At 40.4% G+C, this 25,442-nt stretch overlaps 1 protein-coding gene across 6 annotated transcripts in view; it reads right to left on the bottom strand.

Annotated features, from left to right (window-relative positions):
* The window catches only part of LOC145988637 (cyclic AMP response element-binding protein A-like), a 305,719-nt gene that overhangs the window by 101,659 nt on the left and 178,618 nt on the right, over nt 1-25,442 (bottom strand). For 2 of the 6 annotated variants that reach the window (XM_083123680.1, XM_083123679.1), the window contains exon 1: nt 5,640-6,000. The exons of 2 other annotated variants lie outside the window; for them this stretch is intronic. In XM_083123680.1, coding sequence (XP_082979806.1) covers nt 5,640-5,732 — 93 coding nt within the window. In that variant the 5' untranslated portion in view covers nt 5,733-6,000. Of the gene's footprint in view, nt 1-5,639; nt 6,001-25,442 lie in introns of those variants that run through there. 2 more of the 6 variants (XM_083123678.1, XM_083123683.1) reach the window with 2 other exon arrangements.

The raw sequence follows: 25,442 nt of genomic DNA, 5'->3' as shown, positions 1-25,442 counted from the left end.
GAAAGAACGGATTTGCTTGAATTCTTTTTTTAAAAAAGAAATTGGTTAAGCTTTATGGTATCCGCAAACAAAAAATTTGGTGAACTTACTAAATTTGGTAATTTTGGCTCAATTCTTTGGTAATTCTTAGCATGACTGTTAAAATGGTTCCTGTAAACAATCATTGTTTATCGCCTATTTAAACACATATCTTTTCTAACGAGGAACTATTTTCTTGGTTATTCCAAACTTGATTCTCTGCGCATACGACAATGATATAATCAAGCAGCCGTTCCATCCGCATGTCTACGTCGCGATTTGTAGAGTTGACGATTTTGTTAGACGCGATATTACTCTAGTCTCGAAGCAACTCGAATCAAAAAACTTCAAAGAAAATCGCAAAGTTGTATTCACAATGTTTGGTGCACATTGTTTCCCCAACAGCGCTGTTCTTTCCCGCAGCATCCCATGGACCAGAGCGCAACCTCGCACTGCGAAATTTTCCTCGAGGTGAACGACACCGCAAATTGATGTGGCATGTGGAAGCAATCAGCGCGACGTGAAAGACGTTTTCGGAAGCGTGTCTGCCCCATAAGGTTCGAACATCATTTTGGGGGGGAAGGAAGGAAAGCGTGAAAAAATATATCGCATTAACGGTGACCATTGCCGAAGTGAATACTTACCGGGTAATTACCACCTCCCGCCCGTCTGTTTTGGTGCAGGCGAAGGCCAATGCCAAAAAAAGATCCTTGGCAGGTGTTTATGCTCATTTTGTGCCAGCAATAATTGAGTTTTTACAACACTTGCTATTAGCGCCTAAATGACCATTGTATGCTTAAGGACCCCGCTGCGGTGTTTGCTTCTCTTCTTCTGAGAAACATGTGGCTTCTGCCGTGTAAGCGAGAATGAATCACAGGTATTTACTACCCCTCCAATTATTTTGAGGATGAGACACACACGGTTCAAGAGCATGGAACGTTGCTGTGCCTGTTGACCCTCCGAACAAAACCATGCTAGTTTTATTCTTAAAATAGAATTAGTCAGTCCTGATGTTTAGCAATAGTGTTATAAAGCGTCATCTATTTAGGACTTCTAGTTCCAAGGCTGTTGTATATAATAAAATTATAACAACCCTTTTCCCTCTCAGGGATTTCTGGGGTTGAATTTCCGTTAATCCCTTAGTGGTTCCTTACGTAAGTTGACATCCTTAGAGGCTGTGTGTTGATGAGTCAGTGAGAGAGCATAAACTTATAAATATAACATACACAGGGTGTCGGAAACAACTTCAACAAGGATTCTTTGTTGGTAGATATCATAAAAAAACAAGTAACTTTCCCTCATAAACGTTACATCGAAACCGCTTAGTTTCTGCACTACAAGCGATAATGTATGTATGCAACCCAGCACAGCAAACACTGACTCAACAACTCATATGTAAGATCCGCGAATTATTCTTTTTTAGTTACTTCAAATTTGGTGTGAAGGACTGCATTTGTCATGTCTTTTGCAACATTTTCATAAGAATAATATTTAATGGGGAGCCGAGGTGACCTACTATTCCCGTCAATAATATTGAGCCCTATGTGGTGGATAGTAGTAGGTAGGGTGTCCGACTGCTACGCGAGACACCCGGGTTCGATTTCCGGTCTCATCCCTGCATAAAGCGGCAGTTCATCCGGCCTAAAATAAATGGGGTACCTGGGGGTAAAAGCGGCTTCTAAAATGGCCGAAATCGAGAATATGTGGGACCCATCCACCACATGACACGGTGCAATATACACGGGGATCTTTACGTTATGGGGAGGAGGTACAGTTAAGCACCAATTGTGAATTTATTTCAATATCTCCCGAATGGGCACTGCAACTAAAAAGAAACCTGGGTGTATCCAAGAGTATGAATTTCTCTCTATGTTGCAAGTGGAAGCGTTTCTTTAAGTTAATAATTAAGCTGGACACGATATTTGAAAAATATGATGAATAAGAATTTTCGGAATACCATGTATTCCTTATGAGGAGTCAACTTCAACATCAAGTTACGGCTAATCAAATGGAAGTTTCGACTTTTCCGCTGGTGAAATTCATCTTTAAACAGCCGTCTTCTCGTTGATATCATTTTCTATTCCATCGGAAGTTTGATATTCCCAAGAGAACAAATCAAATAATACTCCCATAAGCCCAATGCATTTCTCCTTGCCTCCTACGGCTATCCTGGCAGTGTTGCCAAACCTGATTCTAATTTCACCTTAAATGGAGTTAAAACTGCCTTTCAAGGAGCTAGATTTACGATGTGCTTCCTAGAGTAATGTTAGTTGTCAAAGGTGTAGGGCGCTGCTATTACCGTTAACTCTAAATTGATGACAATTTATTCTTAGTATTCACCATCTAGATCCGACAGCATCATGGTCGTATGAAATCGAAAATAAATAATTCCCTCATAACAATATTATGCCAATTTCACGGCGCTATATATATATATAAAGTAGTTGGCGAGGGTGGGGCAACGTAGCCAATATAACAACATCACGTCACGTGCAAAATGTATAATTATGGCAAAAGTTGGTCTATGTGGGCCGCAACCAGTGATCGCACCATATGGGGGCAAGGGGGCATGCGCCCCAGTTCACAACCAAACTAGTGCACGAAAGAGCCAGATCTGGCTCCAGGAGAGCTAAGTTGGCAACACTGCCGCGGGGGGAAGAGCCCCGTGGAGACTGTTCCGCATGCCCTTAATATTAATATTTAATAAGAGTAAATCAGTCATTTGAACTAATGAAACACAAACGCAAGAAACTGCATTAAATTCTGAAAGAATTTACAAAGAAAGTACAAAGAAGCATTTAAAATTCATAGGATCAGAATTTTCGATCATTAATGGTTGTCTGGATTGATTCATTTGAAGTGAATAAATCAAATTTGATTCCTATTATTTCCTGTGTGTACATTCCCAACTTTCGAGCAGTATCCCCCCTCCCCTCTTTGCCTCCTATATGATCGATTTTTCTCTCCTTCATTGCCTTATTGTTAAGTACATGTAAAGCCAACATCGGTGAATTAACTAAAGAATAACAATATCAGCAGTTCAAGCTGAGAAAACTTACCTTTCACTAAGTGGACTTCTTGAAATTTGTCTATGCGAACTTTCTCTTTAATTGAAAAATAAATATTTGCAATACTGTCAAATGATTGACATTAATATTAAGCGCAAAGATATAGAAACATTTAATATTAATTTGTCTTGACAAAACTGTCGTACAACTTTCGCATTGATGGTGAAGAATATGAAAACAATTTTGCCTCGTTCATCGAGTTTTTACTAATTTATTTTTATCCATTTCTATCATACTCCAACAGTTAATGTCATACTAAAACATTCGGATTTCAATGCTGATTTTTATAAATGCCCAAACCAACAAAAAGATATTCATGATGTACAGCACCGACAAACTTTCACAGTGTGTGTGGGATATGAAAAGCATTATTAACCTGTGTCCATCCAACAACGCGAGATTGCTCTAATCCTATACCCTGAAATTGTCTTGGTTTACCCGAATAGTATGTATGAAAATTTTTGAGAATTGTTTAAGTTGCTGTAGAGCACGAAGAAGAAAGAGGCCAAAAAAGCTCAAGACAGAAACAGTGGCGAAAATAGATACAGAAAAAGAAAGAAAGAGAAAGAAGAAAGGTATGAAGAGTTAAAAATAGCATAAACGGGAGATAAACAGGAAGAAAGAGAAAGAAGAGAAAAAAATGGAGGCAGAGAAAGTACGAAAGAAAAATAGAGAAAGATAAAGAAAAATAAATATAGCACAAAAACGAAACAAAGAGAATAGGAAAGATCTGGACAAAAAGGAGGAAAGAGAGAAACTGAGGAAGAAGAAAGCTAAGAAAACAAATAGAAGATAATGGGGAGAAAAAAGAAAAGAAAAAGAGAGTGTGGAATAAGAATTCAGCAAGAAACAGAGGGAGAAAGAGAAGAGAAATGTAGAAACAGGAATAAAGAAGAAAGAAAAGGGAGTGTGAATAAGAAATCAGCAAGAAACAGAGGGAGAAAGAGGGGGGAAAGGAATAAAAGAAAGCGTGAAGGAATGACAAAAAAGATAAATACGACCGAAGCTGAGCCCGCTGAAAATAGTCGACAGGAAGGAAATTCTGTGGCGACGCCATTGACCTTTCCCATCAACACATTTTATCATTTGCTACTTTGCAAAGGCAGAGGAACCTGCCAATGAGAACACATTACACAGGCGCAAAATAATGTCTGACAAATTCTTCATAGCTATAGAAATGTTGAAATTTGTAGTGCTCGAATATTATGTCTCTACCGACTAATTTTTACCTAAAAGGTATTCTAGTTAGAAGACGCCACGAGAACAATTGCTCTGTCATTTTGGAAACCTTTTTGACAATTGATATCAACGATCTAGTCTATTCTTATCCTCAGTAGTAAATTCCTCGGGCACACGAACAGGTACGTCGGCTGATGGGGAGTGGAATCCTGTCGGAAGAGTTGGAAGGCTGCAGGCTATTTACAGCTTCGGAAAAGGTTGTTGGCTTCCCACAATTACTGCTATTAAAATATAGGGTTCTTGGTATTCGTGTCACAGTCACCGTGTGATGACAGTCCGCGTACAATCACAGAAGTTGCAACACATTCTCTTGTTTCAACACAGATATTTACGTCATTCTATAGCCAAGAATTATAGTAGGATGGGACAGCTCAAGTTTTCCCCATAAATATGTGCGTATGTTTTATCTTGCAGAGCCATCTGGTGGAGGGAAGACAACACAGTCGACAAGAAAACTGCCAAAATGCCCATTGTCGCGTTGATCCACCTTGTTTTATGCAACGAGTGTTTCAAGAATTTAAACACAACACCAATGTAGGAGGTGGCATTCCCTGCACTACCAACAAGAACAATTTTAATTCTTACAAAACAAAAAAAAGAGAGAAATGACAATAGCAATGGACAATTTGCTTGATGCATTGTAAAAGAAGACATTCGTTCTTCCAGAAAGTAAATACACATGTACGGAAATACATTCTGATTCCCTTCTTCCCGCCTTATCGCACATGTTGCAGCATGGTGCCATGTGTAAACATTATATATATTAGAGTAATATATACATGTGGAACCCCCTCGTCCCCGTGGGCACACCTAAATACAAGGATTTTTTTTTTATATTAATAGAAGGGGAATTTCTCACCAATTTCTACGGCAAATTATTTTTTTAAAAGCTACAATTATATTCCCAAGTTTAAAATTATTTGATGATATGTATCAGTAGCGATTTCTGTAACGAATAAAAAAAGAGATGCCTGAATGTGTAAAAAAAAAATCGGGGCATTTCACGTCTCAACTGTCAAGGGGGAAAAAATGAAGGCTTGAGATTGAAAGGAAAGGACTAGATGAGGACGTCTGGTAGCCTTATTCCTCACACTCCCGAAAACGACAAGTTGAGGAATACTTTCACATAATCGACATCAGTCGCAACCGACAGCTTCACTGTGTTTCAAGTGCATTGGTTGGCTGGCTACAACGACACTCCAAGTACGCTTCTCAACTCTGCAAGAGACTTGCAAAATGAGAACTCGAAGACAAAACACACACACAAAAGCAAGAAACGTACACATGATTACTTATTTACAATGAGTGCTTTACCTGGTCAACCCTCCAATCCATCCCTATCGTACTGGGTGACGACAGCGTCCTTGAAGCGTCCTTCAAGAGAGGGGAAGAAAGTAACGTTTCCATCACAGCTTTCAATACGATGACAAGTAAAAACAAAATGGCGAATTGGAAGCGAAATCGTTACAAGGACAGCTCCCGAAGATCGATGTAATCGAAGAAATAACCTCCACACACACATACACACACACAACTCACGCACACGAATATATAAAACCAACAAATGGGGCTTTCTGGCGTAAAAATTAGAGAGAAACAGAGGGCGCCACAAACGAATTCCCTCCCTTACGCTCAATAAAAGATAAGAAGGAAGAAAAAGAATTATCAACACTACTTCAAAAGCACACGGATGGAAAAATAGGAAATGGAAGGAGTGGAAAGAGGAGGGGGGAGACGGTTACAGAAACGGAAAATAAACCAATCACAATACACGCTACTCAAAATCGATCTTGTACGTTACGTGCTTGATGTTATAGCTTTATGCTGCAAGATCTCGGCGCTGTAAAAACCCACTTCTTTCTGTGTGTGCCAAAGGAGCGTTCCACCACTGGCCATTTTTTGATTAGTTTTATGCGAAGTATACAAGATGGTTCGTAAATGTTTGCAGCCCTCTTATCACCACTCATTGTTTTTACGCTACAGCCCATTTAAGCCCGTCCTTCACACAATTTTAAACCTGGAACAATGGACCTAAGAGGAATTCTGTCCGCATTCGAAGGCCCTTTGTGAAGAATCGGTATTCGCCATATAAATGTAATCACTGATCGCATTTTTTTGAATTGAGGGGAAAGGAAACAATGCCTTCTAGCCATTGGCGTCGCTAGAATTTCAAATATTCAGGAGGCGGGGTAAAGACCCCAATTTTATAATACAGCTATGCACATTAAAAATGGCAAAAAAGGTGAGGATTATAAGTTTCAGAGGTATTAACTTGACCACATTAAGATTTGGTCGTGATTTAGTTTAAGTGTAGATGTGCCTACGTTGGTGTAAGTATGTGTTTGTAAACCGGTGGTCAATCTGTAAATGCACAATAACCATAGACGCTACGAAAATAACCTTGCCCTATATCAGGATACCTTAAGTAAGCGGCACGAGCACCTCCAGCCTATAATAATAGCACTCACTGCGCACGCGCGACAAGCAAGCCGATACGACACAGAAGAACGAACCAATCCGAGCGACGAGTGACGCAGCTTGTCGTGTCGCTCCGGTGTGAAAGTTTGCATGTCGCTTCTGTCTGAAAGCGGCCAAAACCCGTGTGCAGGGGAAAATGTCATGTCGTCTGAGATTTTTATTGTCTAATCTAGCCTCTGGGGAGTAGAGATCTCATTCACACTCACACACAATATGTATGTGTGTGTGCGTGTACACACCCAGATACAGTACCTTTTGAAAGGTAACTAAAAAAAACTAGGAAATGAAATTTAATTTTATTGCCTGAGTAAAAAATTCCGCCATTAAAGAAATTATATGTACATAAAAAGCACAGATCCTTCGATATGTATGATACACACTACAAACGAGGAAAAAGTTCACCAGATTGATGAGAGATGCATAGAAATGTTAAGACAAAGGCAGAATAACACTACTGGCATGGATCTGTTATACATGACCAAAATTAGAAAAGGTGGCCAATTCTCCTAAATACTTGCAACCATGACCTATAAAATACGAAGTAGATACAGAGCTGGCCTTTTAAAAATACAGACGAAAACAAGACTATACTTCGAGATTTGTCGAGACGAGACAGAGACAGACCTCTGCAAAATCGAGACAAGATTTGACTGTCGGTCTCATTCGAGACTTTGGTATGAAGTTCAAAAATTTATCGAAACCAAATTTACTTTACAATCCGACGCCTTCACACATATGATTATAATAATTACAATGTCAATCCAATAGTGTCAATTCTAAGTCTATAATGTTTGATTGCATACACGTATATTCAGGATAAACAAGTTTTTTCGAGGGCTCGTAGCGTCGAAACGAGACGTCAAACAGAAAAGATTCTTAAGAAAAGCGAAGTTTATGCTGTAGGTACTTAAGACTCGAGTCTAAGACTTGACCTTGCAGACCAAGACGAAAACGGGATACATGTTTATAAATAGAGACAAGACCGAGAACAATTTTTTATTTTTATTTTCGTTATTTAGCGACGCTTTTCTACCACTTTTGGCTAATGGCAACGATGAGGATGGATGAATGATGAAACTGATCAAGGACGCTCAGAAAAGAACACTCATGTCCAAGCCGAAATTCGAACCGAGAACGAGGCAAGAATTTTGAACTCGAAGCGACACCGAAAACTGGACAGACCCATCACACACGACAAGAGACGCTCGTCTCGTCTAGATATAATCCCCAGTACGATTTACAAGGCAACCATTCCTATCTTTGAGGCTTGCATTCTTCTTTCACAATTTTGTAAACTGTTGCTCGGAGACTGGAAATTAAAATGAACATGGGACGAGGAAAAGAGACTTGCGAGAACGTCTCCGACGAACAACAAGGACGAACAGTCGCGTGGATACTACCACAACAGTTGACGCCTTGGGTCGCCAACATGTCAGTTAAAATTTACCCTGTCAGACTACTGGAGGCATGGCAACAATGTCAAACACAACACCAAACTTGACAGAGTCTCTAAGTGACAAATTGTTACAACTGCAGCGATAATAAGTACGTGGCAACGAAACTAACATGGCCGCAAGTAGAGTACGGGTGCTACGAAACTAACATGACCGCAAGTAGACTTCCACCTCGCAACATCAAACGGCTACATCTCAACTTTAAACGGCTGTAGAGTCGTAACTACTTGTTTCCGCGATCCAGAATTTTGTTCTTCACGATCTTAAACACACAATTTTTATTGAAAAAAAAAAAAATCCTTGCGAAATCGATGGTGTAGAATGCGACCACGGACCCGGACATGTAGCTTTCTGTACAAATGCTGAAATAAGATTCCAATTTACGTTCGCAAGGCGTTGTCAAATCTGCGGCAGAAAAACGATTTTCGAAAATTCGACATGTTTTCATGGCAATTGAAGTGGGTTTTGTGCGGTTTTCACTCGCTGTTGACTACAGGGTGAGCCGAAAGTCACGTTGCATAGGAAAACAAATACGTACGTACAGTCCCCGTCAATGAAAATGGCGACACCTAGATCACAAAATACTAGTTTCCCTGCAAGGCGTTGTGTGTGTTGCCTAACTCAACGGCGGTGGTAGAAGTTGCCATTGAAAATTTGCTATTAAAACACACTTATCGCCGCAGTCCTGCATAGTAAGGTAAATCGGCGTCTCGATTTAACAGAGGTTTCTCTCGGTACGATCTCTACACAATATTACCATCGCGAGACTTACCGCGCAGAACGAGGATTTCAACATTCCTCTTAGTCCTACGCAGCTGAAGGGCAAGAGAGGTTCTTCTTTGAGCCGCGGTGACACAAACGCGTCGTTCGTTCATCCCAAACAGTGAAATCATGGTTGCGTCACTAATTCCTTACTTTTTTTCCTTTGATTTTTTTTAGCCGCCGGCTTCCACCACGAGTAAGTACTACATGCTCTTCGCATTTCTTATGAGGATGACATCACGGCACGCCTGATACAAACTATTCGTGTCTGCGCAATCTAGGTTCCCGCGGGGTGAAAACGGAGGCTTCAGGTTTGAATCTTCCAGGAACACGGAGATTGGCCATGTGCCACAATAGGTTGCGGGAGAAACGTGCAATAAGATACAAATATATACTCTTCCATAGAATTATAAAATTTGGACCCCTAGGCTATCCTTTGTTTTGGGGCCTGCCGACATTTTTATTACATTATTATTATCATCATCATCATTGCTACAAATTGTATTCTCTGTATTAATAACACTTGCAAACTTCTAAATATACACACATCTGATTTTTTTTTCATTAAACTTAGTTTCCGTTCATAAGCGCCACTTGCACTATGCATTTCGCCACACAACATTAATACCGCACATGCACCAAATCCAAAGAAACCAACACTATATGGTCACACTGGCGACGAAATGAGAAACAAGGATGTTGATTTCAAGCGTCAATATACCTACACTTTACTTTCAATTGCTGGCATTCAAAATGTTTACAACCGTTTCTTCGAGGAGCAATTGTTTACATTTGAGCACTTATCTCTGAAAATAGGGTATGTAATAAGCAGGGCCAGAATTTTCATGACATGTCATCTTTTTCCCCTCATATATTATGCATTGCTCTTAAGTATCAAAATCCTGAATACAAACCTCTGGTTACAAAAATGTGAATTTTATTGTGCATTTTTTCATTATTTTTTTTCTATTTTTTAAGTCTTAGATCATTTTTTACGTAATTTTTTTAAATTTCCGCATTCTACGTCAGTTTGTGGTCTTTTTTTTTTTTTTTTTTTTTTGCATAATTGCAAACAATGTAATGTAATTGCATAACGTTACCTGTGGTTTCACTCACTCATTTCTAGCGAGGCACTCGCATTTATCGCTTTGATGTCGGTAACAATGAAAACAAGAATTCTATCTAGGGCTGCAATAATTCTGAATAAGGTAAGATTTCCTTATACCTAAAATTCGCATTCACCTTGTAATTTTAGTTCTAACGTTACGGAAGTAAGAATTGCGTACTGTCATACCCTGAAATAAAGACATTTTTAGGTCATTTTATAGATCATTTTTAGGTAATCAAAATCCGGGCCCTGGAAGTTATTTAAACTCTAGAAACCCTTTCATGAAATAAGCAAGCAAAAGGACTTAGCATGTTTTATTATGCTACTATAACAATGCTAAGGAACATAGGCAGAGCTCTTGCTTTGGGGGGCCAGTCTCTGGGAGAAGCATATGATATTATAAACTAGGGGATATTCAATAACCCTCAGGTATTGAATATCCCCTAGTTTATAACGGGTCCGGGGGCCTTCCCCCGGAAATTAAAAAAAACAAAAAAAACTTAAAAGCACTGAGTTTTAGGTCTTTTAGATTTGAAAATGTTAAATTTCCTCGCTTAAGTGAACAAATATTAATTAGTATATTGGTTGTCAGTTTTAAAAGAAGCAAAACAGCACGATTATTGCATTTTGCATTTCATTATTTTTTTATTGATACAATACTCTTATTACTTTAAAAAAGTTACGGTACAATAGTAAGCTTCAGAAATTTTAGAAAAATTGAAAAGTTCTTTCGATACCTCAGCAGTAACTGTTGACTTAACACAAAGTCATTTTATGTTTTTCTTTCTTCAAACTGTACACATCAATCAAATCGTCTTAGACCCGCTATTGCGGCGCAATTACCATGCCATCATGCCAAACGTCAAGATTTACTGTATGGCTTCATAACAAAAATGTAGTAACTTTTGGTTTGATTTTGGTTTGATTTAGTTTATTTTACTTCGCGTTTTGTGCCTCTTGGCTAATTTGCGAAGATGAGAATGAGTGATGAAATGATGAAATTGATGAATGGACATTCACAAACAACCAAGCCCGACCGGGATTCGAACCCGGGACCCTTGGCGTCGCAGCGCGATGTGCTAACCACTCGGCCACAGGGTCGGGCAAAAATGTAGTAACTGAACTTAAGTAGGTGTTATTTTTTAGCCTTTTTTAAGTTGGGGTGACCAAGCCACCCCCTTGGCCCCTCCAGAACTCCGCCTATGCTAAGGAATTTTAGAAGTCGACGGTCTTTGTCACTTCTGCCCCTTCAGCGTCTCATTTTTGTGCGGTTGCCCTTCTTGGACTTGCGACCCCTAGCCCCGCAAACACTGTAAAAAAAAAAAAAAAGTTTGATGTGAAATCAATGGTAGCAGGGCAGTTTTTCCACCGTAAAAAACACTAACTGCAGAAGAAGCAATAAACGACCCCATAAGCACCGGGAAACCAACGGCTTAGCGTTCTTCGCCTTTCATTTCTTTGCATGTGGCGCTCTCCAGCGGAAGCTTAATAAACCCGTTTCATTACTCCTACTTAATTTATTTTAAAGTATCAATCTCCGCCATTCACGATGACATTAAACGTTTCACAATAGTTCTATGATACATTTTAAATTTAGAAATTCCGTAGCTTTAGGGTTGTCTTATTTATGTTGAAAATATTGTAGAATGTTGCGGTACGAAAAGTTATTTCTGAAGGCCTGTTTCCAAGTGATACGTGTCGCCTGTCGCTTCGGTCTGAAGGGTCCCTTCTTCGTGACTCGACCCCTGAATCTCTTGCATTGCAGGGCGTTTCAATAGCGGCTACCCCGCAGACCAGGGAGGGCTGATATTTAGGCCTACCGTTATTACGTTGGGTACACCGTCAGTGAACGAAATATGTTTTTAACAACGCTCAAGAAAAATACAATGGGTTGTTTAAAAGCAGCAGTTAAAATAATCCCTGTTGAACTATAGTCTCTCACGCATATCAACATGCTTAGCTCAGAGAATGCAAGCCAAGCATTCCATGATAAGGTTTTCGAGGGTTTGGAGTCACGAGTTATTACAGTATTATGTAATCACTAAATCAAGCAATGAATAAATAGTGCCTTGCTTTTTCTTTTCTGAGAGTTATGTATCGTGTAATTGCACGGTTGTTAAAAGAGGAGGAAAATACTACTGCTTACCCACCCCCCGCTCGTATGCTACAGGGTGATCGCAATTAATTCAACATGTTTCAAATTGTAATGTGTTGAAGTAATCTACCAGTGGTTCTCAACCTTTGTGAAAAATGATTCGTTTAAGCCGATGCCTTTCTATTTTTGATAAAAAAAAGTTTAATGTGTACCTTTGTAATTAAATATTAATAAATGTCATAATCATAAAGAGTGATGGTTCGATTATGTCTAGGCTTGTTGACAAATATAAAATTAGGTTTAAATTAGTCGTCAACCTCTGGATATAATGAAAGTTTGTTTCACCAAGCCACCATCATTAAATTAATTTGGTTAACTGCTGATTTTCATTGCCACGTTGCATTTTGAACACCGAAAAATTCCAGTTACAAAAAAAATCCCATGCAAAATATTTATCATGAGAATCGCTGTGCAAACTAAACTGACAAATTTCAGTAGAATCTCTCGTGACTTGTTTACAAGTGATAACCCGACGATTGAGAAACACTGGCCTATACAGAATAATTACGATCTCTGGTTCGAATCCCGAACTGGAAATGGGCGTTCTTTGTAAGCGTCAATCAAATTCAGCATCGCTTATCCTGATATTCGCGATATTGAAGTCAGGGTTGTTAAAGGTGCAGTAACCCTTTAATAATAATAATAAATTCTAATGGGTTATGTTGGGTTCCACAACAGGACCGGAACCTTCTTTCTCGCACAATTTAATTCGGTCCAAGTTGCGTATTGTTTGATTTCGATACGGAACTTGGACTGTATTTAAATTGATACGGAAAAAAATGTTCCTGAACCGTATTTAAATTCCTCCGGAAAAAATGTTTCTGGACCGAATTGAAATACTTTAAACATAAAAAGGTTCTTTACGTCATTTACGCTTCCTGATTTTCTCTCCTGGACCGGAATTGAATTTATTTAAAATTCCTGGACCTATATATAGCCGCGGTAGCTCAGTCGTTAGGCCGTCTGACTACCATGCGATCCCTGGCGGGGAAGAACCGGGACTTTTTCAACCTGTTCAAGCGGCTCCGGCGCCCACCCAGCGTCGTATAAAGTGGGTACCTGGAGGAAACACTGGGGGGTAAAGGCGGCGAGGAGCGTGCTGCTGATCACATCACCCCCAGCTCGGCCGAGATCAAGAAAGTGTGGGGCTCTATCCCTACACGCTTTCATGGCGTGGTGCAAAGCACAGGGGAGCACTTTACTTTACTTTTTTCCCCTGGACCTATAGCAATTGAAAAAAATGCACTAGTGGGAAACTGTCACTCTTCGCCTTAAGAAGAACAGTAATGTTTCTCTAACCTTGTGTGCATATACTTCGGCCCATTAACTTCCCTGCACCAGCAAACTCCGCAAGGAATATACTTCTGCTCAGTCGGCTTCCAGCCACAACAGGAAGTAACTGGCACACATCACGTGACCTCACATGCAGTTGAAGGCAACACGTGCTGAAGAAATCTCCTCTACGCTCACGGACGGGGAACCCAATGAAAAATCTCAAGAGGGCGTGGAGGGAGATGGGGACCACGCCCCACCTCGACCTGATTCCCGTGCCCCGGTCCTGTCCTGTCCTGCTACCCATGCATTGACCTCACCCGCGCCTCCGGAAGAGGGAGCCAGCCACGCCTCAGTCAAAGTGGCCGGCGGAAGAATTCAGCCGAGCGGAGAGGAGAGATCGAGGACCATTTTGCACCGGCAGGCCTAGATTCGTTAGCTGCAGACGCCGTAAACTCTCATTCCGACCCGGTTTAAAGACAAGGATCAGCAAATTTTAGGCATGGTGAAACATTGCCTTCGAGATGATCCTGGCCAGAAGGTGTAATATTCAATAGGTACTTCACTATAAGACACACACTGTGCGAATTAAGCTTTTTTGCTGCTGGGGGGGATTGTCACTCAGTGGCGTATTAGTGACGATTTTGGGAGGGTTTATTTTAGGGGGTATGCAAAGCTGAGTTCTTTTTAAGTCCACTTTATTCACAGGCAGACTAATCAGGACTTATTTGGGTTATACGTTTTACCCGTCAGTAAACAAAACTATATATGGCCTTGCGGTTCTAAGCACCTTAGAACGTTGGTTCTAACTAGGTCACTGAATCATATGATAACATTTACATAAGCCGGCCCCCGTGGCGGTGTGGTTAACACATCGTGCTACGACGTCAAGGGTCCTGGGTTCGAATCCCGGCCTGGGCATGGATGTTTGTGAGTGTCTATTCATCAATTTCATCATATCATCACTCATCCCCATCTTCGTAAATCAGCCAAAAGTGGCACAAAATGCGAAGTAAAATAAAGCAAATCAATAAAATAACAATTAAGAGCTATCGAACTAATAATACCGAAAATTTGACCAAATTACTATTGCTAAGTTCAAACGTAACGTCCATCTAACCTACATACAAGTTTCTTGTGAACATTTTAATGCATGAAAAATATGAGCACTATTATCATTAAAACTTAAGTGGAAAACAGCCTGCTGTTGTCTCGGCTGAGTAAGATTGGGTAGTTGCATAATGGTGTCCTTTAATCCACAAGGCTGCATTACTTTTCGGCAGGGAAATCTTTGTTGACTGGACCATTAATGGACACGACAAGAGCGTATATTCTACGCTAGCTAGGCTATCTGCGAAGCCTGAAGTCTAGAGAATAAAATACAGTCGAAAAATCGATCAGAAATTGTAAATAAAATTATTCATATCAGTGATATGATGGTGTTTCTGGAGTTGGCAACCTGACTTCCTGTGAGTTGGCAACCTGATTTCCTATGAGTTGGCAACCTGATTTCCTGTGAGTTGGCAACCTGATTTCCTGTGAGTTGGCAACCTGATTTCCTATGAGTTGGCAACCTGATATCTTAGGAGTTTGTAAACTTATTTCTATTTATAGCCTAGGACCTTGTGACATAGGGAGATAGCCCGGACGTTTGACTCAGTATTCGCCACTGGGACACGAATGATTTTTCACTTGTGCTTGTTACATGGTTTATCCCTGGTAGGGATAAAAATAATTTCCATTTGCCGGGGATAATTTTCTTGTGAGGGGGAAATCCCCGGAATTCCCCTAGTTAATTAGCACACTGAACACACAAATACAGTGTTACTAAAAAAAAATATTCACACTTCGAAATGGAACTTGCGTTCTTATTGAGATGTCTAAATGTATGCACATGTTCTCATGTGTTATATGTGTTGTGCGTGAATGAATGTGTGTTTGTATATTTCAATGTAATTTGTATTGTATTAACTAAACGCAGTCTACGCCTTCTGTAAATGGAGGTTCAATCCTCTGTAGGAGTGCAAAACATAAATAAATAAATAAAAATGTGGTAATTAGAGTCCCGGTGAAAGGAGCACCAAAGATAAGCTTGATACTTCATTCCTTCACTTCTGACGCAGTGGTAGCGTCTTCGTGTAAACAAGGGGGTTCCAGGTTCGATTCACGGTGGAGGCACATAATGTTTCGGATTCCACTTTAAATTGTAGGTCCAGTCTCGATTAGCCTTACTGTGCATAAAGTGGACTTAATCAATCCTTCACTTCTGAATAACACTTCAGGAAATTATTTATTTTCTCTACGATTGTTCAGTCATTGTAGCAGGAATCGGACTTGAAACTGCTCACGTTTTGTCACGGTATCGTTATTAATCTGTTTTCGACGAAAAGTGGGAGCGAGCACTATCTACTGCAGAGAAGATAACAGCAAAGGGCAGACAGATATTATCACGAGATTACTTAAAAAACTGTAATGGAACAAAGATAGAGCGCCGACGATAATGATATCTTAAAGATTCGTGTCTCAAACAAAAAAAATAGAATGCTGCAATAAACACCTGTTGTGCATCCTCCAGTAGAGCCAAATGAAAAATTACGTAATAATTACGATTAACTGCAACCGAAAAATTATTCCCTCAAACCGCTCTCTCTGTGTTCCACCTTTAAATTCAATTGCGATTAACGCCACACCCGCAGTTGATATGTTGAATATCAACCACTAGATGGCATTACTTATTCAAAGATTGCAGTAGGTAGCTCTGCAGCTAACACTGTACATATTTGTTGCATTCCCCCTGAGTTATACAAAGTACCAGGACTGACAAAATTTTCATTCAAGTATCTTTAACATTGTGTGTGCAACGTAATAGTTTTGTACTGATGATGTTAGTTGAGTCTGTTCGAATTCAATGTCAATGTAGACTAAGTGAACATAGTGATGCACAATTTGAGTACATGCATTGTTGAACTTTAGTGCATAACGTGCGAATCTTTACGAAACTCAAATATCACCGGAAAAATAACAGGGTATATGCAATTTCCTCTCCCCATTTTCTCTTTGCATTTCATTTGTCGTTGTCGAAGTATGTGAAAGGATCTAAATGACACCTTGATCCTGAAAAAGGCGTTGTGTGTGTTGCCTCAAGCCCGCTTTAGACGAAAACATTTTCGTGTAAAGTGAAAAATCTTATGGCATTTCAGATGCCGTGGCATATTTCATGGCATTTCTCAAGGATAGGCTCGGTCCGTAGCATTTTTCGTAGCGTAACCAATCAGAAGCGACCTCTAGGTCACGAGCGCAGTTGCAATGGCGGCCGCGTGAGATGTAAACAACGTATCACTTCACACATTTAAAAGACGTTAACTATTCAACTGAGAGGAATATCGCTTCGTATTAAATGGTTTTAGGTAGAGAAGAATGGTACTGATTAAATACATACTTTACAACGTTTACTGTACACGTATGGAGGAATATTTTAGCTCTTTCAATTGTAAACACCATCCACAAAGCATAGACGGTGTAACTGGACGTGCCTTTCGCGCTGTATATATTATACATTGCAATTGCAACAGCAAACCGAAATGTTCCATGGAATGCTTTCGTGTAAAGTAATATCCGTTATAAGATTTTTGGAAGCATTTACGTAGCATTTATGCTAGCAAAAATATTAAAGGAAATGCTTTCGCCTAAAGCCGACCTAACTGTACGGTGGTGTTAGAAGTTGCCATTGAAAATTCGCTATAAAAATCCACTTATCACCGTCGAGTTAGGCAACACACATAACACCTTGCAGAGAAGCGAGTATTTCAGGATCTAGGTGTCCCATTTTTATTGCCGCTGACTGTACATTAAAAGAGCAAACAAGTAGGCTCTGTCACACCGCCCCTTCCTTCAGTTTAACATTTTTAAAAATTAGTTTTCTAAACGCCAGAACCCAAGTAATTTGTTTCTCGAATGTGATCCAAGCCAATGTGTTATCCTTCGATACTAGGCAACCGCTGCTACCCGACGATCGAGCGGTTTGCATATGAATCAAACGCACAGATCTTCTTTCATAGTTAGTGTCCATTAGTAACACTAACTTCAACTGACAAATCTAGGTAGAAACTAAAAATTAACATTCACTCTTGAAGAAGCTACGGATGAAAGATAGTACTGGATTAAAAATTAGAGCGATTTTCGCACAAATCAAAATTGTTCGGAAATATCTTGGGGATGACTGCCTGGTTAGAGTGTTTAGTCTGCTTTTAGTTCTTTATTTTTTCATTGATTGATTTTACTTCGCTTTCCTGTCACAATAACTACCACTCACTAACAACAACATAACCTCAAATAGCTACTGCTCTAGTTAACTGGCTACTATGCTAGTAAATGAAAAGGTGAATAATTGCCAGTGTCAACTGACTTATGGGGCACCTTGTACAATAGGCAATAAAAAAAGTGAATGGAAATTATTTTTCTCGGTACCATATAATAAGCCAGAGCCTCGTCAGCCTGCAATAAGGCAGCTCCCAGTGCGTGTAACGAGGAAGATTGACGTTTGATTGCCCTTAATACTTTGGACGAGGCGTAGAGATTCAACAATCGGCACACTTAGCGATACGAACAAATGATTGTTGTGAAGAACAAAGAGGAGGAAGCCATTTCATTCCGGGGCTACAAAATGGACGACCTTCGAAGAGAAGTAACCGCTGCAATCCGAGCTTTACGACAAGATAGTAAGTACATCCAGGGCTCTGACACAAGAATGCAGTGTGGATGGTAAGGAAAAACAATGCCTGTCTGAAACATTATCATACTAGCGTGGCGAAGAGTACGCCGGTCGTAAAATAAACGATTTGCGACAAGGGAAAGGCAATTTCGCGAAAGTCTTTCCACAAAATAAAGCAATATTTGGGACGACAGACTTGGTTTTTGCTAACTTTTGATATACTCTTTAAAAAAATATGCGACTGGGTAGCCACCAGAAGTGAGTGTGAAACCTTTACATCCGGTGATGTTTGGTTAGCGCATCGGGTCCCATCGCCGACTGGAAGTTCCCCATTGTCTTCACGATGCTGTTAGATAAACAATCAATAGTTATTGCTCACAGCAGGGCAAGCTATTCCTGTAGAAATTTACCTGAATGTTCTAGAAGCGTTCATACAATTTAGAATTTAGAATATCATGATGCCCACAGGGAGGGTTTTATGGTTTAATGCAGCATATTTAATCCATTAGATGAAGAAATGAAAGTGTTTAGGGCATTATCGAAATGGGGGGGGTATCGAACTCGTACACATTAGGCCTTAATTGACACGTGGGTTCTGAGAGGGATTCTGAATTAAACTTTGGGGGGGGACAGTATCCAACTCTAGGTCTTAGATTATGGCGAGTGCTTTAGTTAGAGGGGGATTGAGCATTAAATTGAAGGGGGTATCCAATTCTTGTGTATTACTATTGTCTTACACTGTTGCGGAAATTTTGGTGCGAAGACTGAGAATTATTTTTTTGGAGGAGGCAATATCCAATCTTCAATATTGACACTAAGTCTAAAATTGGCATGGAAATTTTGGTGGTAGGATTGAGTATGAAATGTAAAGGGAGAGATAGAAAGCTCTTGATAAAGTGTTAAATCTTATATTGTCAAGGAATTTCTGTAGTGGAGAGAGAGTTCGAACATTACACTTTGGAGATTGTATTTAGCGATAAGGCTTCCACACGTTTTCGACCCTAAATGTGCCAAAGGAAAAGCTGGAAAAGGAAAAGACTAAATATCTCGGGATCTTAAAATATTGACACCCCATTAAATTAATATTCTTCAAAGCCTGCAAAGAAATGGATGTAAAAATGTTCTTGGTCGCCTCGCTCGCAATGGTGTGTTGCTACGATGTGTGTTTGGCGCTTTTATGAGATGAATATGAAGTTTTTATACTAAAGCTGCATTACAAGACAAGCGATATTCTCGATTGATTGATTTGATGTTTTAAGTCCACTTTATGCACTCTAAGGCTAATCGGGACTGAACCTACAGTTTAAAGTGGGATCCACGTGATATTCTCGATTATGATGAACGATTTTAGGGGTGGTCTTGAGTGATGGCACCCCTGTTTTTGGAGGAGGGGCAGATCAATTATAATGTTCAGTAAAGCTAAGAAAAAGTTACTTTCAGTAGACACGCTGTCGTAATTAAATATTTTGTGGGGATTACGATATGGTTTAAGAGCGCGAATAATATCATTTGGGGGGACGCATGACATGGTTTTGGGGGGATGCGCCATTGGCCTTGGGGGGGGGGGGCGGATGGGCACCCTTGTACGAGACGATACAACATTGTCAAAAAAAAAGGTCATTAATAACCCAGTCCATCAAAATACATCGTTTCCTAGTCATTGGACAGCAATAATTCAAAAATAAAGACACATGATGATGACTGCAGTACAAGGAGAAAAGTACTCAAGCAACACAAGCAGGAAACGAGCGACCAGGTGACATCTTGCGGCCGACCTGGAAACTGTGCCACCTGTTAACATGCTGTGAGCTCGCCCCAACATTCCATCGCATCGGTAGGTCGCCGAAGGAAGTTTGCCTTGCGGGAGGCAGCAAGCAGACGCTAGCGACCTCAACCGAAGGCCAAACCTGGCGGCGGTCAGTGACATCTTCATGTGCAACCCTCGCGAGCACAGATGACTATCGCCCCAGCCAAAATTAACTTCCCGTTGACTTCCTCTGGTAATTGTAATTTGGAAATCGCTAAGGTTGGTCATATCTCGCTATCTTATCCAAGCTCGATCAGCACTCGGAAATCATCGTAGAGCCCTTCAATCTCTCGTTGACAGTCATCCAGACAATTATACTGGAATTCCAGAGCGCAGAATTTCAACGACTTGCCTGTGCAAATATTTTTTTCCCGTCGTGCCACACGCTGGGTTGGAAACCAGGCACCAGTGGCGGAATAACTCGCTTTTGGGTCTCTGCAGTGTGTAGCCTATTACCGTTTCGCCTAATGACTTATCAGCACAGGATAATGTGATTTATGACCTGACCGCCATTTTATGCGAGATTGAACGTCTAGCTTCGCCCAATCTAGTCGAGAGGGAAATATTTTTAACTTATTTGTCGTTTTACGCCACTTTTATGCCACTTTGGTCTAATCGCGACGATGAAAGCGATTATGAATGTACACTAGCGTATACAGGATTTTTTTCCGGAAGGAGCTGGTATTGTAAAGATCGATATTACATAGCTGGGGGAATACAATATAAATATTTCGTAATCACATCTTTTAACCTTCATCTCAAAAGTCGTTCAAAGACAAAAATGACGATTGATTATAATTTTACGGAGGCAGTCGCATTTACCACTTAGGATTGGAAAATTTTGATGTACGTAACCCATGCATACGCCAGTGATTGTGTATAATTATTTCGTAACTACACTCCTCGGTCAATAATGCCAAAAATTCGAACAGAAATGCTTTCATTGTTTGAGGCATGAACTGAATCAAAAGAGTCGCTGTTTTCTATTAATTGTTGGTGAAGTAGAAAATTCATCAACAACCTGAGTCAGCTCTATTGTACAGCCAACCGCAAAAGATAACATTAGGCAAATTGTCCATCGCTATTTATGTTCTTTTGCTTTTCTACATCTTTTGTTGTTTTAAGGAATGGAATTTTCATGGTACTGAAGAAGGTACTTTGCTCTGCGTTTTTATTTCAATCCAAGGCCATCTGATTGTGGAAATTAAATTGAATGGAAATGATGATGGGCATGGGGGTCGCCAGAAATTTTTCTAGGGGGGGGTCGAATCGAAGATGTCGAGGACACCCCCTTCCCTCAAAAATATTGTGATAAAGACCAGTGGAGGTATGCAGAAGTATGTCAAGGGGGGTTCATTTTTAAAATTGTTGCATTATCGGTATTTTAAGTGATGATATTATTATTATTATATTATTATAACTACTACTACTAGTAGTAGAAGTAGCAGCAGTTTTAGTTTAGTATATTTTAGCATCCAATAAGTTCATTATATGAATAATATAGATCTAGTACTTGTTACAACCAAGATTACATAATAGTTACTTCTAACATTAGTAGCAGCAACAAACGCAGTAATATGAGCTTCGGAACGTGTGAAAGTTACAAATTAACAGAGTTCCAGTGTTGCAAATTATGAACGTTTCCTATCAAATTCTGGTAGCGTCGTCGCCTTGTAATCAAGGGGTCCCGGGTTCGATACCCAGTGGAGGCACATAGTGGTTCGGATCCCACTTTAAACTGTAGGAAGAGTCCCGATTAGCCTTACTGTGCATAAAGTGGACTTAAAACACAAAATCAACCAACCAAATTCGATATCTCAAGACCATTTTTTTAAACAATGACGCAAAATAAGGTGAAATTAAGTGCTTTGTTTATAAATTGCCATAAATTGAAAAAAAAATATATAGACATTTCCAGGGGGGTTGACCGACCGACGCCTATCTTGTTGTTGGGTGTACGAAGTCTATGCCTATGGACTCAACGGATACTACAAATAGCACAGTGATTGTTTTTTTTCCTTTGTTATTGTTGGACCAGGAGTTTAGTTTCTTCCCCAACAACAATTCGGGGGGGGGGGGGGCACCAGAAAACAGCGCCACGCCACTAGTTGGTTTGTCTCGTGGTCGGAACTTCACCACAAAGCAGCCACGAATAGAACAGAGCCAAGAGCGTTTTCTGGGCCGGAACATGAAATGCAGTGTTGCATTCGCGGAGATTGTCTACCTGCAATAGTGTTTTTATTATCCCTATTTTACGTGCAATCAAAGTAGCGCGGTGTTTTACGGCTTTCCACAAACGACTCCCCTTCCCGAGTTACGATTTCGTTGACTGAGTGACGAATGTATTGGGAATGTGTTCTGCGGTTTATAGGAACTATATACGCTAGTGAAAAATCAGACTTATAACTGAAAATGTAAGAATTAGTACAGCTTTAATATCCAACCGCATTGGGGGAAAGAAACAAAAACTTTGGAATAATGTCCTTGAACTTTTGGCAGTAAATGTCTGGTGCAAAGTAGCACCGAGGTTAGTGCTACCAATATTCGTACTTCTTGTAAGTTGTTAATGTGGAATTGGTGTTGTTCAACACCGTCTATATTGTGTTTATAAACACCGTTGGCAGCCTTGAAGTATTTTTGGCCGTCTCTGAGGACGCTTCGCTTCCCTCCTTGAAGAAGAGCCTTTGGCAGTCACTGCAGACGCTTCCCTCCTTGAAGAAGAGCCTTTGGCAGTCACTGCAGGCGCTTCCCTCCTTGAAGAAGAGCTTTTGTCAGTCACTGCAGACGCTTCCCTCCTTGAAGAAGAGCTTTTGTCAGTCACTGCAGACTCGTCCCTCCTTGAAGAAGAGTCTTTGGCAGTCACTGCAGACGCTTTTCTCCTTGAAGAAGAGCTTTTTGCAGTCACTTCAGACGCTTCCCTCCTTGAAGAAGATCTTTTGGCAGTCACTGCACACGCTTCTCTCTTGGAAGAAGAGCTTTTGGCAGTCTCTGCAGACCAAGCTTCCCTCCTTGAAGAAGAGCCCTTGACAGTCACTGCAGACGTTTCCCTCCTTGAAGAAGAGCCTTTGGCAGTCACTGCAGACGCTTCGCTTCCCTCCTTCAAGAAGAGCTTTTGGCAGTCACTGCAGACGCTTCGCTTCCCTCCTTCAAGTTCAAGAAGAGCTTTTGGCAGTCACTGCAGACGCTTCTCTCCTTGAAGAAGAGCTTTTGGCAGTCACTGCAGACGCTTCTCTACTTGAAGAGAGCTATTGGCAGTCTCTTCAGACGTTTCTCTACTTGAAAGAGAGCCTTTTGCAGTTAGTGTAGACACTTTCCTCCTTGAAGAAGAGCTTTTGGCAGTCACTGCAGACGCTTCTCTCCTTGAAGAAGAATTTTTGGCAGTCACTGAAGACGCTTTCCTCCTTGAAGAATAACTTTTTGCAGCCGCTGTAGACGGTCCTCACCTAGAAGAACTTCTCCCAGCCATTCTAGGCAATACTCATCTCCAAGAAACTCTACTGCAATGGATGACAAAAGGTCGAAGACTGCTTCTGGAAATTTGGGTCTATACAGAGAACTTTTGACCAACAGCAACACTAACCGTAAAGGATTTCACGAATATTCACTCAACATTTTACTCAAGATCACGAATGAGAACATGAGTTATTTGCGCTGCGAGCAGATTCGTCGTAGAAGAGAAAATAGCGCCATTTAGTAAAGTGCAGCAATTTCAATAAAATCTCAATCTAAAACAGGACTGTCCTGTTTCATGACAGCATGAGCTTAAAAAAATATCTCGTGCATGTCAGTCAAGCTGGGGACAACACTATTCAAAACGGAAAGTTTGCGACTCTTGTGGAAAAAGTATACACCCGATATGCTATAAATAGAAAGATATACTCGTGCCAAAAAATATATACTGCACGTTAGTTCTCATTGTAATTAGGACTATTTCAGACAAGAAATAATTTCTGACTCAGGTGACGCATAGCATGTATTTCCAGCAGAACGGCAAATAAAATGCCTTTCAGCTGACGGACCACGCACATTGAATCCCAATTGTCAATGTATTTTCCCGTGAAGATAACGTATTCCGAGAAATACTCAACATGGGAAAACAACAATCCCTTTTGTTCCACCATGTCAATTCGAATATTGCCTGGCTAAACTGCAAGAAACATTGTTGCCAAGTCGGCAATGTTGCCGAACCACACAAGCTCTCTAGAGCGACTGCATTGTGCTTAGTTCAATTCGCTTATTAAACTTACTAACTAGGTTGCCATGACGATAAAGCAAGACAAACTGGTGAGGTGGACGAATGGCAAAGTAACCATGAATAGTTTACTAGTCCCTGGGTGTGTTGTCTCTTGTATTCATTCACTCTGGCACAATGAAACATATCTGTAGATTAACTTAAACTTTAATCACATGAGCATGTAAATAACACTAAATATAATGAAGAGTTCCACACAAATATACACGTAAATGACGAGGCGTACAACACCTGTACGTCGTCTCACGACTCAACTCGGACACATACTGCGCATGCGCACACTGCATGGCAACAAGGCCATATGAATGACAATTCATCTGAACAAACCACATATTGCCCATATGTGTGTCAAGTGATTCCTCTACGGTTTCTTAAACAAGCAAAATCATCTGAATATATTTCGTTCGCCCTTAGGCCCCTTCGAACAAAAATTCTCTGGTGACGTCAGAGGTTAGTTAATGTGTTTTACACAGTTTGTTCTTGTCTCTGCAAGAAGTGCATAACATGCAACTTTACCTCACAAAACCGATCAAAATAAAACCTTAAACCTAAAATTGCAAAATAGCATTGTCAAAGTTTAGTTGGTGCATGAAATTTATTACATACACGTTTGTTTTTTCTGTATGAAAGCTGCTCTACCACCACTTTTGTACGACCACCGTGGCGGATTGGTTATCACAGCGCGCTACGACACTAGGGATCCTGGATTCGAATCCCGTCCTGGGCATGGGTATTGCTTCATCAAATTCATCATACCACTCATCATCTTCGCGACTAGCCAAAAGTGGCAGAAAAGCAAAGTAAAGTAAACCAAAACAAATCAGTTATCCCGACGATGAAGAAGAATGATGAGCAAATGAAAGTGATGACGGTGGAACGGTTCGTCCACGTTAGCAGAGACTATCGACGCAAGTGCGCATGCGCTAACTGGACGAGTCCAGTGCCAAAATAAGGGTGCCGGCTGCCAAGTGGAAAGCGAAAATTATCTGTGTTTCACTTGGAGATGGTTTGTTATGAGTTCTTACAAGCATCACAAATCTTAACCAGAAAAACACGAGCGATAATAAACAACAACTGAACGCACGGAGGAGAAATACTGATCTAAAACTTAAAGCGTG

The sequence above is a fragment of the Lepisma saccharinum genome, chromosome 6 (genome assembly GCF_977018435.1).
Source record: "Lepisma saccharinum chromosome 6, izLepSacc3.1, whole genome shotgun sequence".
Classification (NCBI taxonomy): Eukaryota; Metazoa; Arthropoda; class Insecta; order Zygentoma; family Lepismatidae; genus Lepisma; species Lepisma saccharinum.
This window is presented reverse-complemented; position numbering and strand designations above follow the sequence as displayed.